Raw genomic sequence first — 16983 nt, 5'->3', positions numbered from 1 at the left:
AGCCTGACTGCCATTAGGTACCAAGATGAGATCCTCAGACCCCTTGTGAGACCGTATGCTGGTGCAGTTGGCCCTGGGTTCCTCCTAATGCAAGACAATGCTAGACCTCATGTGGCTGGAGTGTGTCAGCAGTTCCTGCAAGAGGAAGGCATTGATGCTATGGACCGGCGCTATGGACCGGCCCGCCCGTTCCCCAGACCTGAATCTGATTGAGCACATCTGGGACATCATGTCTCGCTCCATCCACCAACGCCACGTTGCACCACAGACTGTCCAGGAGTTGGCGGATGCTTTAGTCCAGGTCTGGGAGGACATCCCTCGGGAGACCATCCTCAACCTCATCAGGAGCATGCCCAGGTGTTGTAGGGAGGTCATACGGGCACGTGGAGGCCACATGCACACTACTGAGCCTCATTGTGACTTGTTTTAAGGACATTACATGAAAGTTGGATCAGCCTGTGGTGTGGTTTTCCATTTTGATTTTGAGTGTGACTCCATATCCAGACCTCCATGGGTTGATAAATTTGATTTCCATTGAGAATTTTTGTGTGATTTTGCTGTCAGCACATTCAACTATGTAAATAATATTAGCACTAATAATAATGTATTTCTGTTTTATATATCTATAAATTACATTAGTGCGAATAATTAAGTATTTCTGTTATATCTATATATATAATATGAGCAATAATAATTATATATTTCGATGTTATAAATATATATATTAGAACTAATAATTATGTATTTCCATGTTTTATATATATATATATATATTTATATATATATATATACCGCATATATTATATTAGCACTAATAATTATGTATTTCTATGATTTTTTTTTTTTTTAAGTATACTTCATGGGGCTACACCAAATGTGGATATAGGAAATACCGTAGTTGTTTTACAAGGTAAAAAAAAAAATTAAAATCCGGACATGAAGAAGTTAAACAGCCTGACTACCCCGTGGCATTCCAAGGGTTACGTAACCCCAATTGCAGACACTCCTGTGTCACTCAGGAACTGATTGGAGGGTTTCACGTGACTTCGGTGTAGTTTCGTGACTCGGCCACATCCCCAGATTCATAGCCGGGTGACCGGTAATTCCCCAACACCGTGTGTCACACAAATCACTGTCACCGGCCGCACAAGGAAGTTCTGCGATAAATATCCAAGCAGAGAGCCAACGGCGGCTTCCTTCGCATAGAATGCTGGGTAATGTAGTTTTGTGTGACAGACACACATTGTGTGATCAGGGCTCCCCGTTTCCGAAACATACATTTATGACGGTCGGTTGCATTGAAAGGGCTCATCTTTTCAGCCACAACACTCCCTCTATATTCATTTAATCAATAAATACCCAGCTGCAGTTCAGCTTGAATGAAAAGAACTACATCTCCCATGAAGCAGTGCGGCATGGGATGCAGGCGTGCTGTATGCAGGTTGCTGATAATTAGGGAAAGCAGAGAAAGGAAGGACAGGTGATCCAGGGCTTCATAAATTATGTGTCAATTCCCTGAGTGCTAAAATCATGGCTGTTGAAGGTGAGTAATTAACCCTGTGTAAATATTATGTATATATAGGGTCTGGAATGCAAAGCATATGCTAAAGATAGCATTATCATCAAAAATAAATCTGTTGCATGTCACATCATTGGCTTTAAATGAGATCTGACCCACCTTACTACCTGTATTTGGTGATGATGTCATCCAGGGAAAACAACCAATCAGCATTCTTTGAAGCATGATGTGATTGGAATTACAAAATATTGGTTATACAGAAGGTAGATGCCTTCTGATACGTTATGCTATACATATATGCACAGATATTTAGATGCTGCATTAATGTGCATAGTATTTAAGTTATATTTTGTGTATTAACGCATTATTGTGCATAGTATTGCAAGTATTTGTTATATTTTGTGTATTATTAACACATTAATGATGTTCATGTAATCCAAGAACTGTGCTCCGACTACACGTAGCTCCCTATATGCGTAGATCGGACAGGATCGCTGCGCATTGTTGATAATATGAAACCTAAATCTGTCACTGACACCCCTGACTCCATTTACTGTCCTTCGCGTTATTTCGTGGGCACGCTGTAGCCGTCACGGGATAGCCGAGTGGTAACTTATAGCCAACGCTTTTTCATGACTTTTTGTCCCTATACGGTCCTGCAGTTTTCTCTTTCCCCACCCTGCCCCTTGGCTTGCAGAAATGTGTTTTGCCAGATGGACCTCCTTCTTACCAGTGGGCATAGACCGAGGCTCCCGGCCAAGCCAAAGTAGCCCTACGTGAACAGAAAGCGCGTCTATTGATTTAGATGGGGCAGTTTTCTGCCAGTGATTGGTGTGAATCTCTGACATAGAAGGGGGCAATACACTACATGGTCTTAAAGGTGCTGCCCCACATAGCAGGAATCTTGAGAAATATCTGCATCATGTAGAGGGAAGTAAAATAAACCTGTCTTTTATTTTTCTCCTTAATGCTTCCTGTCTCTTAAAAAACTGTGTTTAAAAGTTTATGCGTTTATAAAAGTACTACAGTTGCCTAGAAACAGAGTCCAGAGTCCTGATAACAAACAGCCGTGTTTTATATACGAGGTCGTCTTATAATCCAACCTCAAATAGAAGTTTGACTACAAGACTAAGATCCAGATCCCCCGCAGCGCCGCAGGTGACCTGGGTCCTTCTCTCTGGCAGCCGGTGAACGTCTGTGCGGATCGTCCGCTGCCTGGTAGCTCTGCCGGGGCTTCTATGACGGAGCGCCCGCGTGACACCTTCTGGTGCTCCGGCGGAAGTGCCAGGCAGCAGAGGTTGTCTACGCTTATTGCGAAGATGTCCACCGGCTGCCCCTACTGGTCACCAGGGAGTCTGGAGCACGAGGGACAAGTCTAGGGATGCACTGGTAAGTCTGGGAGGGCAGAGTGTCATATATGGGGGGCATAAGGCATATCTAGGGGGCAGATATACATAACGGGGGGGGGGCAGATAGCAAACAAAAGGAAATAAAAACAAAAAATGCATTTTTCGCAATCATAGTTTTTATGAAATATGAAAAAATAGTTTACATTAATATTTACTAGTAAAACTTTTTTCCTATAGAATAGTCTTATATTCAGGCCTTTTCTTTTTTCTCTAAATTAATACTCAAAATTTATAATCAAGCAAATACAGTAATTTAACTTTTTTTGTTATCAAACATTTAAACCAGTAGCCTCAAACCTCTAGGAAACTCTAATACATAGATATATGAATCATCCGTGTTACTCAAGAATTTCCACATGTAATTGTTGGTGTCTCAATATTTAATTAGTGGACCGTTACAGAGGTTACTGTTGTCGGTACAGCTTTGGGGAACCACCTATGGTTTTTAAGACGCGGGTAGATTGGGTTTATAACTAATGACAATGGATATTGGTGTTTTGGTCCAGGTGAAGGTCAAGTCTTTAGTCACACGTGTATTGGGCCAGCGTAGAAAAAGATATAGTCGGCAAACTTGTGTGAGTTTACATCTTTTTATGTGTTGGAGCCAATAAAAGGTATCCTCTTTCGAGAATCAAGAGTGAAGTAGTTGGTGGAAAGGGTGATGATTCAAAAATCTTTGCAAGCTCAGCATCTTTGGTTCTGTTTTACTGGCTCACCAAATAGCTCAGCTCAAGAGTTGCTAATATCCCAACATCACTTTCGGTAAAGTTGCGCATGTGAGCCAGATGAGCAACATTACTCTTCTGCATCCATTTAAGTGAATAATGAATTTCAACAAAGTAGAAAAGGGAGCCTAAGATTTTCCCAAGATGCACTTGGCTGTCTCAGCTTTTTATATAATAAACAAATATATTAAAATAATCTGCATGAATGCACCAGTTTGATTTTCCCGACATCAGTGAAGCAAACAGTCTTTGCTTCTCATTGAGCTACACAAGCAGCGCCGCTGGGTGCCCCACGCACATAGAAACACGCTGCAGAGCAAGAAGAGACCTGGAGTACTTAAAAACAGATGTCCCCTCTAAAGCATGATTTCATACGTTCCCCCGATGATGTACCGAGAAGGCAGGTTCAATCGGCAGGCTGCATTCTCGTTGCCGCCAAGCAGGAGATTGTTGAGAAACTGGAAAAACCTGCTGGATCCTTCAGAGTTATTGAAACCATTAACCAGATCGTGGAGAAAATGTCTTGTTTACTTTCGAACTCACTCAAACCTTTTGAAAAAAACTAAGTAGCGACCCGCTACATAGTGCTACAGCCATTTTTTTTTTTTTTGCATAATTCCAGTTGTGATAAACCACCTATAACCTAGCCTCCCCGATATGACGCCATCGTCAAGGTTCTTTTTGTATTCTCTCTGTATTTTTCAAATGATTATACTTATATTTGTTTTGATTTATGGTGTTGGGATGAATTGGTTACATTGGATAGATTTCCCAGGCTGTCCTCATATTAATTGCTACTCAAATTATCAAATGGATCTTTACTGGACCCAGAATCCTGCAGGGAAGGTCGTGCACTAAAACGGATGTTTTGTTGACCACGGTAACTTTTATTTGACCATATTGTACTTCTGTGAGGGAATAAACCTCAGAACATCTAGATTATATATTAAATCTTTTTGCTCTTCTTACTTTATGTTTTGTAAACTGCAGATTCATTAAAATCCTATAATTATCCAAGGCAAGGCAAACACTAATGTATGACGATTACATCTCCTTAGGAAATTACACCAGTTGGTCAGCATCCAGCATCCTATTCAGAGCAACTCTTGTGCAAACATTAATTTAATAAACACTCTTCAAACAAACCAAGGAGCTTCCAAGAAGTGATCGTCGGAGTTCCATGAAACGTGAGGCTAAGGATTAAAATCCGGTTATCGGCTAAACTCCTGCCATGCAGCAACCATCCGCAGATATATTATTTATATATTATATTATTATTAGAGAAAAGGCTAACAAACATCTAACAATGGATCCACAAGCAAGAGCACACTGCTGATTTCTGTGGTGACTACTCCAGTTTTGCACTTGTGCGTCATAACTACCTTCTTCTAAATGGCCAATTCCAGCTTGGGTGAAGGTGATCACTTTTTGTCTGTAATGATGTCATGAGTTGTCTTGTGATGTCACGGTGTGTCAGAGTTGCTGGGGACCTGGATCCTCCTCTCTGGCGGCTGGTGGTCTGGCGGCTGGTGGGCGTCTGTGCCGGCTGCTACCCGTCACTTCTGCTGGGGCTTCTAGGACGGAGCACCGGTGTGAAGTGACCTTCCGGCGCTCAGTCATAGAAGACCCAGCGGAAGTCCTGGGTAGCTGAAGAGGGTTTCTGCATGCATTTTTCCCCTCTAAATTAATATTCACATTTTGGGGGGGGGGGGTCGGCTTATAAACAAGCAAATACGGTATATCTCTTTCACCAAGCAGCATATAGAAAATTTCCCTTCGTAAAACTCCATATAATAACTTAGTCCTGCTCAGGTGGCATACATGTGTTCAGTTTTTTCTACGAAGCCAATGGCAGGTGACTTGTAAAACCTCTATAGCTCTATGTGCTATAATACAGCTGCTCCTGGATATAATTTTTCAGATGACGAGTGATTCAATGGAAAGGTTATATGAGGACGTTACTGAATGGTCTGTTATTTCAGTGGTTTAGTAATTTCTGGTAAATAGTGTGTGGTCTCATTGCTGTAAATAAGACTTTCTAGTTTAGTTGACATGCTAATGGTGCTATATAAATCAGTTATAATAATAATTGTAATGCAATAAGACAGGGGCGTCCAACCTGCGGCCCTCCAGCTGCTGTAGGACTACATCTCCCATCCTCCTCAGCCAGCCCCTTAGCTGAGCATTATGGGAGATTTAGTCCTGCAGCAGCTGGAGGGCCGCAGGTTGGACGCCCCTGCAATAAGAAGACATTTTAGACCTTGACCCACCCAAGCCATACAAAATGTGAACACTTTCAGTGCTGACTACATAAGTGATACATGGTTGGAAAGTGGACACTAGAAGCCTGCCACTAATCCACGTACAAGCGATCGCAGAGTAGTGGTCATCTTGCCGCCCCTGGAGAAAATTTTGGATGTTGAACAGAATGCTCAAGGCTTCTGTTATAGAGGAATGTCTTATTAATGCACAGGCATTGGGAATATACACAGATCCGCCGTAACATTGTGACCACTGACAGAAGTGAATAACACTGATAATCAGCAGGTGGGATATGTTAGGCAGCAAGTGAACATTTCATCCTCAACGTTGACGTGTTGAAGCGGGGAAAAATGGGCAAGCATAAGATTTGAGCAACTTTGACAAGGGTCAAATTGTGATGACGAGACGACTCTGCCCGATCTGCAGTGGTCAGTAGCTATCAAGTGGTCCAAGGAAGGAAAAGCGGTGAACTGGCGACAGGGTCATGGGCAGCCAAGGCTCATTGATGCATGTGGCTACTGTAGCTCAAATTGCTGAAAAGTTAATGCTGGTTCTGATAGAAAGGTGTCAGAACACACAGAGCATGACAGTTTGTTGCGTATGGGGTTGTGTAGCAGCAGACCAGTCATGGTGCCCATACTGACCGCTGCCAAAAGCGTCTACAATGGGCACTTGAGCATAAGAACTGGACCACGGAGCAATGGAAGAAGGTGGCTGGTCTGATGAATCACGTTTTATTTTATATCACGTGGATGGCTGGGTGCGTCGCTTACCTGGAGAACACGCGGCACCGGGACGCATCCATGGAGGCCGCACCTCGCAACTTACACAACTTAAAGGGTCTACTGCTAACGTCTTGGTGCCGAGACCACAGCACAACTTAAGAGGTCTAGTGGAGGCCATGCCTCGATGGGTCAGGGCTGTTTTGGTGGGAAAAGGTTTTAGGCATGTGGTCATAATGTTGTGTCTCATCTGTGTAGGTTTATGTGTTCCCAATGCTTTCTCCCCTGGAGGAAGGGCTTGGTAGGATTGAACCTTGTGGGTACCTTACCAATGACAAAAAATAAATAAAAATTTTAAGCTCGTTTAAGGAGAGACCTCCTCACATGTTGTTTTCTGTAAGTCAAATTATTATGTTATATACCACTTATGTCCTGTCTACCGACTGTGTACAGCGCTACAAAATAGGAAGGCGCTATATAAATCAAATAATAATGTGCCGTCATCCCGGAAGGGGCAGGAGGAAGTGGCTCTGGAGACACTTCTGACATACATTTTGCAGAATACGGGTAAACTGTAGGGACTGAATGACTGGTTTAAAAAGAGCAGGAATGTAAAAATGACGTAAATGTTCTTTAAATTGTAATTACGGATACGCAGTCTTGTACTATTTACATTACGCCTGTGCCGTGGTCTTTAAAATGACATTTTGATCTACGTAGTTGTTATATAGCCGTGAGGTTTTCAAGTACATAAATGTTGGTATTTGTGGACTAGAATGTCTGATTTAATTATGTTTGCTCAATTCTTACCCCTGGTTTAAATTTGGAATTGTTTAGAACGGTTTTTATTATCCATCGCTGTGTAGAGCGCTGGTGGAGAGTTACAGTAACAGTGTTATTTATTACATACAATTTGTCAACCTTGCAATCTTTTTTTTTTCGCAAGAAAATAATTTAAGTGAAATATGTTGTCGGACTTTATTTTGGTTTCATGCTTTTCAAGTCATTACTTTCCTTTTCTGTTATAATCTATATCAGAGGAAATGCCAATGCAGCTAATGAGTTCATTTTGTGGATTTAGGGACTTACAAATCTTGTGTAATGCGCTTTTGTTGATTAAAGGGAGCCAAAAACATACATTATTTTAAATGCAGTTTTACTTCTGGGCCTGATTCATATATCAGACGTGCCAACGAGCAGCAATTTGCTTCTGTTGTATTGCTGTGTTAGAACTGTGGTTTGTATGAGATTACAGGTATGGGCCTGTGATAGAATGTAGCACGGAGAAAAATATAAGTCATGCTGTGTTTGACTAAATTACCGTTAAGCGTTATTTCAGTATTTTATTTTGCGGTACACTTGTATTTTGAGTTGTTTGTTTTAGCCGCATTGTCTGAAACCGGCCTTTTTACACCCGCCACAATCTCTGCTGCTTATTTTTAATCCTTCCTATTGAAATCGTCAGGTCGCTGATCTTTGTGACAATGGTTGTATCCAACACCAACTGCCATAGACACAGAGACGGTTGGCTATTCACCATAGGAATAGCCTCCATTGACTGACATGATCCGAGGGGCAGTTCACCTTAATGCGGGAGAGGCAGCATCTATCCCTATAGATGCAGAGGCGGGTCAATCCCTATCATATGAAATAGGCAACAACTGTCACCAACTGTTGTAGTCACCACACACACCACCAGCAGGAGCTGGTAGGGAGTAAAACTATGGCTTCTCTCTCTCCTTCAGACCTAGAATTGAGCTGTCAAATAACTTCAAATACTAAATAAAGTTGAAGGCTCCAGAGCTAATAAAGCAATGGGCAGATTTCTAGGAACAAAAAGTTCTTATCAACATAACACTTTATGTGTTATTTTTTGTGGCAAAAGCTGGAAAGATCCCAAGTAAGCGAATCTCAAGATAGATCAGTGGGGAGCAAAGGTAGCCCGCAATCTCTCATTATATACAAATTAGTCAACCTGTCCATAAAATGAGTCCATGTTAAATGTCACCCATATTCAACTCAAGACCTGGTGGTTTGTGGAACTCGTATTATTCCGACACCTAGGAGCTTGCTGTGTTGGTATTTTGACACACCAGTTGTCTATTACCCATTGTCAGGCCTACAAATACCCGGCTTTCTCGGGCTCTGGTGCTCTTGTGTGGTTCCCGCAAACTCTTGTTTTTTAAGGTTGTTTTTCGCTTTTGACCTGGACGTTTCTTACTACCCTACTTCTCCTGTGTGTGACCACGGCTTGTTCCTGTGTATTGACCAATGTGTTTCTGACTACGATTCCTGTCTGTTACAGCTTTAGCTACTGTTCGTATGTACGTCCTTGGCTGTTGTCACTTTGGGTCCTGAGACCTGGTGCTCCCGGTGGATCGCTGGAGTCCAGGGGCTCTTGGCTGAAAACTTTATTGCGGCTCTAGTACGCTCTGAACCTTGGTGTGTATTCCATATTGATAACAGTCCAGAAAAAAAATGAACATAACAAACATGAACACGAAAATATAAAAGGCCATACATAAAGCACTGGGAATGCCCAAAAAATGTACGTAAAAATATATAAAATTACATAATGGAAAATAATATGTGATACGAGATGAATAAAACCTAATCCCTACATTAGAATATACATTTGTGTATGATATATAAATATATTCTGATTAATACCCTCTATTAAAACCTTTGTGATGTACAAGATGCTACCTCAGTAACGGCATTCCCAAATTCACATTCTCTTCCTGGGACTATTTCCAAATTACCTCCAATGTTAGAAGGCAGCTTGTACTGTAAAAAGTGCGTTTTATATAAAAATAATAAAGGGCAGTGAAAGCTATTTAAAAAATATTACTTGTTGAACTTTCTTGGGTATCTGCACTTGTGTGTATTGTTAATTTTTATATTCTTGTTAAACTTTGAATCTCTCTCATTGTTATAGTTACAGAATCTGCTGGTGCCCTCTCGATAAAATGTAATAATAATGAATCTATTGAATGAATGGAAAATTTTTGTAAAAAAAAAAGAGTTTTTAAAATGTTTTTGGTTCTTTAAAGGCTCTGTAACTCTGTGTTACATAATGCTGTCATTGCTTCTGTGTATGTATAAAAAAAACAATAAGCAAAATTGCATGTTCTGTTCCCATAAAGAACGGTAAACACGGGAAGCTGTTCTAGAGCATAATGCGGCCCACCTGACACCCCCGTTTATCAGCTGGAAGTAGCTGTAACTACAAAGGTTTCCCAGGAAGGAGACTAATGTATGTGTATATATTTTTTTTTACTTGTTTGATTATTTGCCGTTGGTGGCATTTTAACTTGCCATGAAAAAAGCACAGCATGCTGTCATAATGTCGCGTAATGTTTTTTTATTTTTTACTTTTAAATAAGGAAAATATGAATACTATTGTAAATGTTCTTCCATCTACTCTGCTAAAGGTAAGGCCTTTGTAACTAAATGCAGCATTAGAAACATCATGTATTGTACAGTCCTTGTACTCATGTGATGCAGGAGCAGGCACTCATTGGTTGTTGCCATAGAAACTGGAAAAAATAATAATTGTGATTTAAATCTTAAGAAGAAATAATAATAAAATCTGCTAGGGTATGTTTGCTTAGAAGTCTAGAGTCTTAAATGGATACTGTAGTGTTCCAGGGAGCCTCAAGTTTGTAAGTACATTAACTAAACTTGCAAAATTAAATCACTTACCTTCGGGAAAAGCTGCAGCTCAGTCAGTGCCTCGTCTGTGATCTGACGATTAGCACCACGGATTGGCTGTTCAGACAGTCGGCGCCAGGAAAGTGCTTCCATTGAAATCCCATGAAAGCTCTTAACAAACATGAGCAATGTGGCCTTTCATTAGCATACCTGGGAACGTCTTCACTCCGGCTACCCGGCCAGGACTGCCCATTGACGTCAGCTGACGTCGGGGGGGGGGCGTTTCCGGCTGATGTCAGTGGGAAACGCCCCCATTTAAAGGGCAAATGGGCGTGGAGCAGGGTGTGTCAAGACCCTGCTCCTGTGACACGGAGGATTCTGGTGTTGACCCGGAGAACGTCTATAAAGGTTTGTGTTGCGGCGGTACCTGATGGCCAGTCTGGACTAGATGAGTCAATTGGGTTCTTTCTGCCATCACTATCCAAAAAGATGGGTGCAGCTGATGTATATTTACACTTATCCACATAGAACATTACAATGTGAGGGTAAAAAGTTTCCACTGTGCCTTTTTATTACAATTATTGGGCTATTCATGCATCTGTATATCTGCCATCAAACGCATAATTCTATATTATATGGGACAGACGCGTGGTTCGATCTTATCTACCAAAGCGTTCTTAGCACGGAACTTTCTTACTATCTGAACTTTTTTATTACAATGTCTTCATTTGACGTTTTGCAAAGCGAGTAGGAGTGGATTGTTATGTCTTTTCCAATATATTTATATACTTTATGTACTGTACGATATTGCTGTCTGAAAAGTTTTTTTTCTTTATTGCTGTTCTCCAGCGTGCGAGCCGAAGATTATGCATCTCATTTGATTTTTGTTTTACGAAACATTGCTGAGCTCAGCAGGACCGGGGAGACTGCAGGACATAATTTGTTGAGCTAATATTTTAAGAGGCAGGGGATGTGGATATTCATTATTCAAGTGTGAGTTAATTGTGTGTGTAAAGATGTTCTCATTTACAATGGCTTAAACCAGGTTCTAGGGTGTTAGATGTTCATTTATTTTTTAAAACGCCACCAGCGAAATAAACCTCGCTAGACTGGACAGTATAACAAAACATTCTAGAATCTATTGTTTTACGCAATGATAGGATGTAACTTTACCCACAAGAGTGGGAAAACTTTCCAAGTCTAAGGCCACTAATCTGTTTATCGCAAACTTTTCTTCTCTCGATATTCACTTCAAGAACATTGGGGGAAGTTTATTGAAATATTTTGCGGTGTTATCAGTAGCCTAATACTATAAGAGACAAATAGACGCTGCCATATTCTTGACCTGCTAACCTTCTCTGTGATCTCTTCTTGGTTTTGACATCAGCTATGTTATGACATCATTCCGATGATAATATTTGTTCCATGAAACACTCTGGCTCTATGTCTGTTCCTGATGAAAATCATATTACGAGACACAATCACTGTAATTCAAGTAAGTCAGAAGGACATCTAGAGGAGTTGAAGACCAGTTGTTGATGGTTCGGTTCCACTGAGATAACGGTAGGATACCGACACTACAGGGGAGACGCTGCAGAGACATTTTAATTGGCACTCCTGTTGAAAATGTAGGAGCTGAGAAATACATGTCAGGCCTGCACACCAACACTCCAGTATCTCCTCTATGTAGGGACTCCGTGAAGATCAAAGATTAAGGCGATGATTTGTGAGGAACCCTAAAGTCTAGGGTTTGCTAGCATATGAATCCGCAGCACAAATACCCACCAAGTTATTTATCCTATTTTCTTTCTTTCAACAGTAAAAACTGGGCATCAAACATAAAGTTGACTTTTTATTTGGTGTTTGGAAGGTAGTTCTCCAAACTTGAAAATATCCATGATCTCACTCGAGTATCTAGATTATCACCGCAGGACTTCTGTTGCTCTACATTTTGCATTATTTTATTCTTTTTTTTTTTTTCTTCTCATGCAATAAACATAAGTTGCTGATTGTTGTTCATTGGTTTAGTCAGCCTTTGAAAGGAGAGGGGACAACTTCTGGACAGGACATCGATCAGATTTGCTTGTTGCGTCACGCAGAGACACACATTGTATATCCAAACCTGTCACTCTTAACAAAAAAAAAGTACAGTTATTAATAGCGTCTTAGTCTTAATAATAATTTATGATGCTAAAAATGTCTATTTTTGATGTTTTAAGTCATTTAACCGCAGCGGGGCATGCTATACACAAGTATCATACTTTTTTTTTTAGACCGCAACGCACTGATACATATATAATTGCAGCACATTGTAATTCAGACAGTGCATTGGCTGTGTTTATGACAAACATCCTAGATACAGTCGTTAACGATTCAGTACCAACACAGAATGGCGCATGTTCTTTCTAAAAATAATTTCTGTTTGAACGTTGTTAATTAAACGCTTCCATGCTGTGCTGTTTATTAATCTTCTGGTACCATGCCATTAAAGAAAGAAGTCCCTTGCCCTCAGAAGTATTTAACTCAAAGACTGTTGTGATCAACACTTATAAAGCTTGCATGTTTGAAATTTTGAAAGCTTTTGTGTGTGGGGGGAAAAAAATGTTTTGTCCTAATTACAGCAAATATTTAAAAACTTTTTATTTTGACAATTAGGGAAAAACGATGTGATGGGGAAGGGTAGAATTTGAGGCTGGAGAAAACCATGGAATTTTTGTGTTCAGACGCTTCTGAGACCAGTTGGTTTTTTAATGTTTTTTTTTTTTTTTTTTTTAACCCCCCCCCCTCCCGCGCGCAATAAAAAAGATGAAGAGCAAAGTTGTTCGGTAAAACAGGACTAAATAATAATATTGTCATTCTATTAGCCTGTTGGTTGATCAAGAGTTCTAAATAACCGTTCTGTAACTGTCCTTTCCACGCTTTGAACATATATTCAACTTGTCTGTATATATAAATATAGTTTGTTACCCCGATTAACACATTTTGTCTTGTGTATACCGCAATGAAACAATGAGTTTTGGGGGTTAGTGAACGTGCCGGTATGAGCAGGCTCTTGGCGACGGTGGTAGTAACCAGAGAACCTGCTACTGCTTATCTCGAGTTATGTGTAAGAGCGACAAATATAACCGTTTGTCACATTGACTCTAAAAGTGTGCATCTCCTAAGAATCGTTATTGGTGTTTTTTAATGTAATCTTCCTTTTTTTTTATTACTCTGGATTAAAGGAAAGCTGTAGTAAAGATGCATGTCCCGTTTGGATGAACACTGCATCTTGTTAAGTGCATTATCCTGGGAGTATGAAATAAGACTTCTCTCATCTCTACTGAACACAAGAATTATACTTGGCTTACTGCACATGCGCCGTAAAGTTGCCTGTTGAAGTCGGTGGGCATAGCCGATAACATCATTCTGCTAGCACAAAAGTGATTGGGTGCCAATGGATTCACTACGGGGCATGTGCAGGAAGTGTACCCAAGTATGCTTTGTGTTTTCATTACAGGTGGCCAGGCAGAGAAGGAAAATGAAACAAAAATCTAATCTTCCAACGCTATTAAGGATCAACGTGCATTAAAAATAGAAACTTTAGGGACTAAACCGTTCATGCAGATCCTAAGAACTAAAAGGATTATTCCTCCCCATTTACTTATGTGGGAAAAGTGACAGATCTGCTGTTACACAGTACTAGCTGGGTTCTTCTAGCAGGAACATATACCCATGCCTTGGTGCAAAGTTAATGCGATGAGACACAGTTCTTCATCTCATTGCAGCTCCTCTATATCTCAGTGTCTGACCTACCAACCGTCCTCATTATCGGCCACCTCGTGACCTATCGAAGTGAGGCTTCAGGAGATCCATTTCAATACATTTAGGAGGTGGTTGTACCCAGCCTTTCCAACAAATGAGTCCTGCTTTGGGGTCCTGAAACGTTACGGAGTTCTAAAAAACGTAAACATGCGCCGGGTTCATCGCAGTAATTTTGAAGGGTTTAGCGTAAATAACTCCCAAGAATTTTGATGGGGGGGGGGTGATGACTGAGTAAATCCTCAGAATCGAGTAATGTGACAGTTATTACACTTACGCATTATAGAAAGGGCCAAACATGTTTATGCCATCACACCTATTCCTGTAACAACAGCCAGGGGTTTGTATATTCCTGCGCCTCTGCCGCCATTTGCAAAGTTATAAAGGCTCGCAGCACCCACCGTATCTAATGATATGTTATGCCTTTATGGAGAGGTCCGTACGTCTCGGAAGATTGTGGTAACATTTAAGAAGAGCTTTTATCTCTGCATCTTAAAAGATATCACCGGCTATAAGCGGCATGCGCGTGTACATTAAAATTATGGCAATTTGTGCTTTGTAATAGAATCGTGTGGGCTGAGTATTCCGCATCGCCCTCTCCTCTACATTATCACATATTAATCATTATTATTTCACTCTAAACTTTTTTTAAAGTCATTTGAGATTTTTGCAGAAGCCAAACTTATTTTTCTAACGCCCCAGGAATGTTGAGGAAGTTACAGTCACCCACTTTCAATGGAGAGGAACCTCCGTTTAGAAACAAATATTTAAATGAGCACTTTATCTACTTATTTCCCAGAATTTATATTACATATTAAAAAAAAAAAAGCCTCTTTAACTTGAATTATGCCCATTGTGTCCACCTGTCGAGCTGAAACAATGTGGGATCTGTAACATTTGTTCTGTTGGCCAACTGAAGACTTTGCTCCTCTACTCGGGTGCGTCACTGGCGGGTGGCTATGAGGGCTGAATCCCAGAGTGGGCCGCCCCGAATGGATACCCTGGGGCTGACGTCTACTCCAGGAATGATCAGTGCCGCAGGTTTTACAGGGTTCTGAAACTCTAGAAAGTCTACACACTATCCCCATCAGTGCTAACTATAGTGAAGACACCATCTTTCACTTTTCATATTCGTAGCTAATGGTAATCCATCAAGTATTTTAGAACGACTATGGCTCTTTTAACCCCTTCAAGACCGGGACGTACCTGGTACTTCCTGGTCAAAGGTCACCGGCAGACCGGGACGCACCAGGTACGTCATCGATGATGCGCGATCCAGCGTCGCCATGAACGATGGGAACGTGAGGGGCGGCTGCTACTGACCGCTGGGTGTCCCCAGCGATCCGTAGCAGCCACTACCCATCAATTCCGTGCACGTGATCGATTCGAAGCGAATCACGAGCACAGAATTTATATATTTCAATGAAACTGCGGTCTTCAAGGGAAGACAAAGTTTGCCAACGTCAGTCCTGAAGGGGTTAAAGGGTCAGTATTGCCTAACATAACTGTCTTTAGTTTTACTGTAATTTCCCTGCATCCCCATACTCTGGAGAATGTTTTTCAATGTGAAATACTCTACAGAAGTGCAAAGCTCCACTCACCCTAGTTTGATGGCAACTTACCAACTTATTTAACAGGCTAACATTCAGTTGACTTCTATTGTTTTTTATAGTGCCATCGTATTCTGCCGTGCTGTACAGTTGGTAAACAGGACATAAGTAACATATAACATCACAATTTGACTTACAGAAACGCCCCGTAATGAGGGCCCTGCCTAAATGAGCTTACAATCTAGAGGTATGTTCAGCACCATGCTGCTTAATATTGCCATAGGCTCCAGCCACAGATCACACTATATAGAAATACCTTTACCATATAGAAGATGTGAATTAGATGGTCAACAAATGGTAACGTGTCACAATGTGACAATCCTGAAATATCATCGCACCCCATGAAAAAAACATACTTTTTTTGGCTTAGACAGCATTCTAGATATTTACTAGGAGAATTAAGAAGTTAGGGGTGTGTTGCGGTGTATTTACGTTTGGTGCTGCCCTAGGCCTGACTTCACAACCCTCCTCAACCTCCATTTTCACTAAAGGGCGCGGGATACGAGGTCACACGGTGCCTTTTTAATTCAGTCCATGGAGGCTGATCGGCCCTGGAACCGGCCTATTAAGCAGCGACACGCCGTGAGGGCTGATCACGCGAGAGGGCAATCTGCCCCCCAACACCTCTGGACCTGGGGTAGTCGGCTGAGGCCAGGATACCCCACTGACTATACTTGTCATTTAAACATCATTACTTATGCCGTTTTAAAATCAATTTAGAATATTGCCTTATTTCCCTTGTGCTTAAAAATAGATGAACAAAATGCAGTAAAATGTATTAATTGATGTTATAATAAAACCAACTTTTACATCCCCGTATAATTACAAGTCACATGTCCTTTTGTGTGACCTTGTAGAACAGCGATGCAGCTCATTAGCTTTCAGAATGAAAATGTATTTAATTTTGTGAAATGGTTACAATGATACACTTTTCGGTGTCTAATCGGCTTGATTGCATTTGTTTTTACATAGGTTATGGGCGTTTTGTACGCTTTGTTTTATCTGTTAGATTTTGCGTTTGTCTTTGTTCCAATCTGTTTTCTGGCATGCTACAAAACACTAGAGACGCTCACCAAGGACATACGGCCTCTTTATAGCCTGTCCTATGAAGTCTCCCCTGCCTGGAAGCATCTCAAGTTTTCGCTCTCTTCTGCCATTACAGAGGAAAAAATCTCCATCATCATATCAGTCTGATCCTGCACCAAAGGCAATCCAGGACTAAAATGTGGGTCAGATTTTCTTGGCATGAGGGAACCAACAACCCCATATGAATGCTTCTGC

The 16983-nt window shown here is 41.0% G+C and overlaps 1 protein-coding gene across 1 annotated transcript in view; it reads left to right on the top strand.

Annotated features, from left to right (window-relative positions):
• The first annotated feature begins 1423 nt into the window (after positions 1–1423).
• The window catches only part of SAMD12 (sterile alpha motif domain containing 12), a 143768-nt gene continuing 128208 nt past the window's right edge, over positions 1424–16983 (top strand). Inside the window, exon 1 of the mRNA XM_053466407.1 lies at positions 1424–1543. Within this exon, the coding sequence (XP_053322382.1) occupies positions 1531–1543 (13 nt within the window). The 5' untranslated portion in view covers positions 1424–1530. The remainder of the gene's footprint in view (positions 1544–16983) is intronic.

Source organism: Spea bombifrons, chromosome 5, assembly GCF_027358695.1.
Source record: "Spea bombifrons isolate aSpeBom1 chromosome 5, aSpeBom1.2.pri, whole genome shotgun sequence".
Classification (NCBI taxonomy): Eukaryota; Metazoa; Chordata; class Amphibia; order Anura; family Pelobatidae; genus Spea; species Spea bombifrons.
The sequence above is the reverse complement of the archived record's forward strand: the minus strand, read 5'-3'. Positions and strand labels throughout refer to the sequence as shown.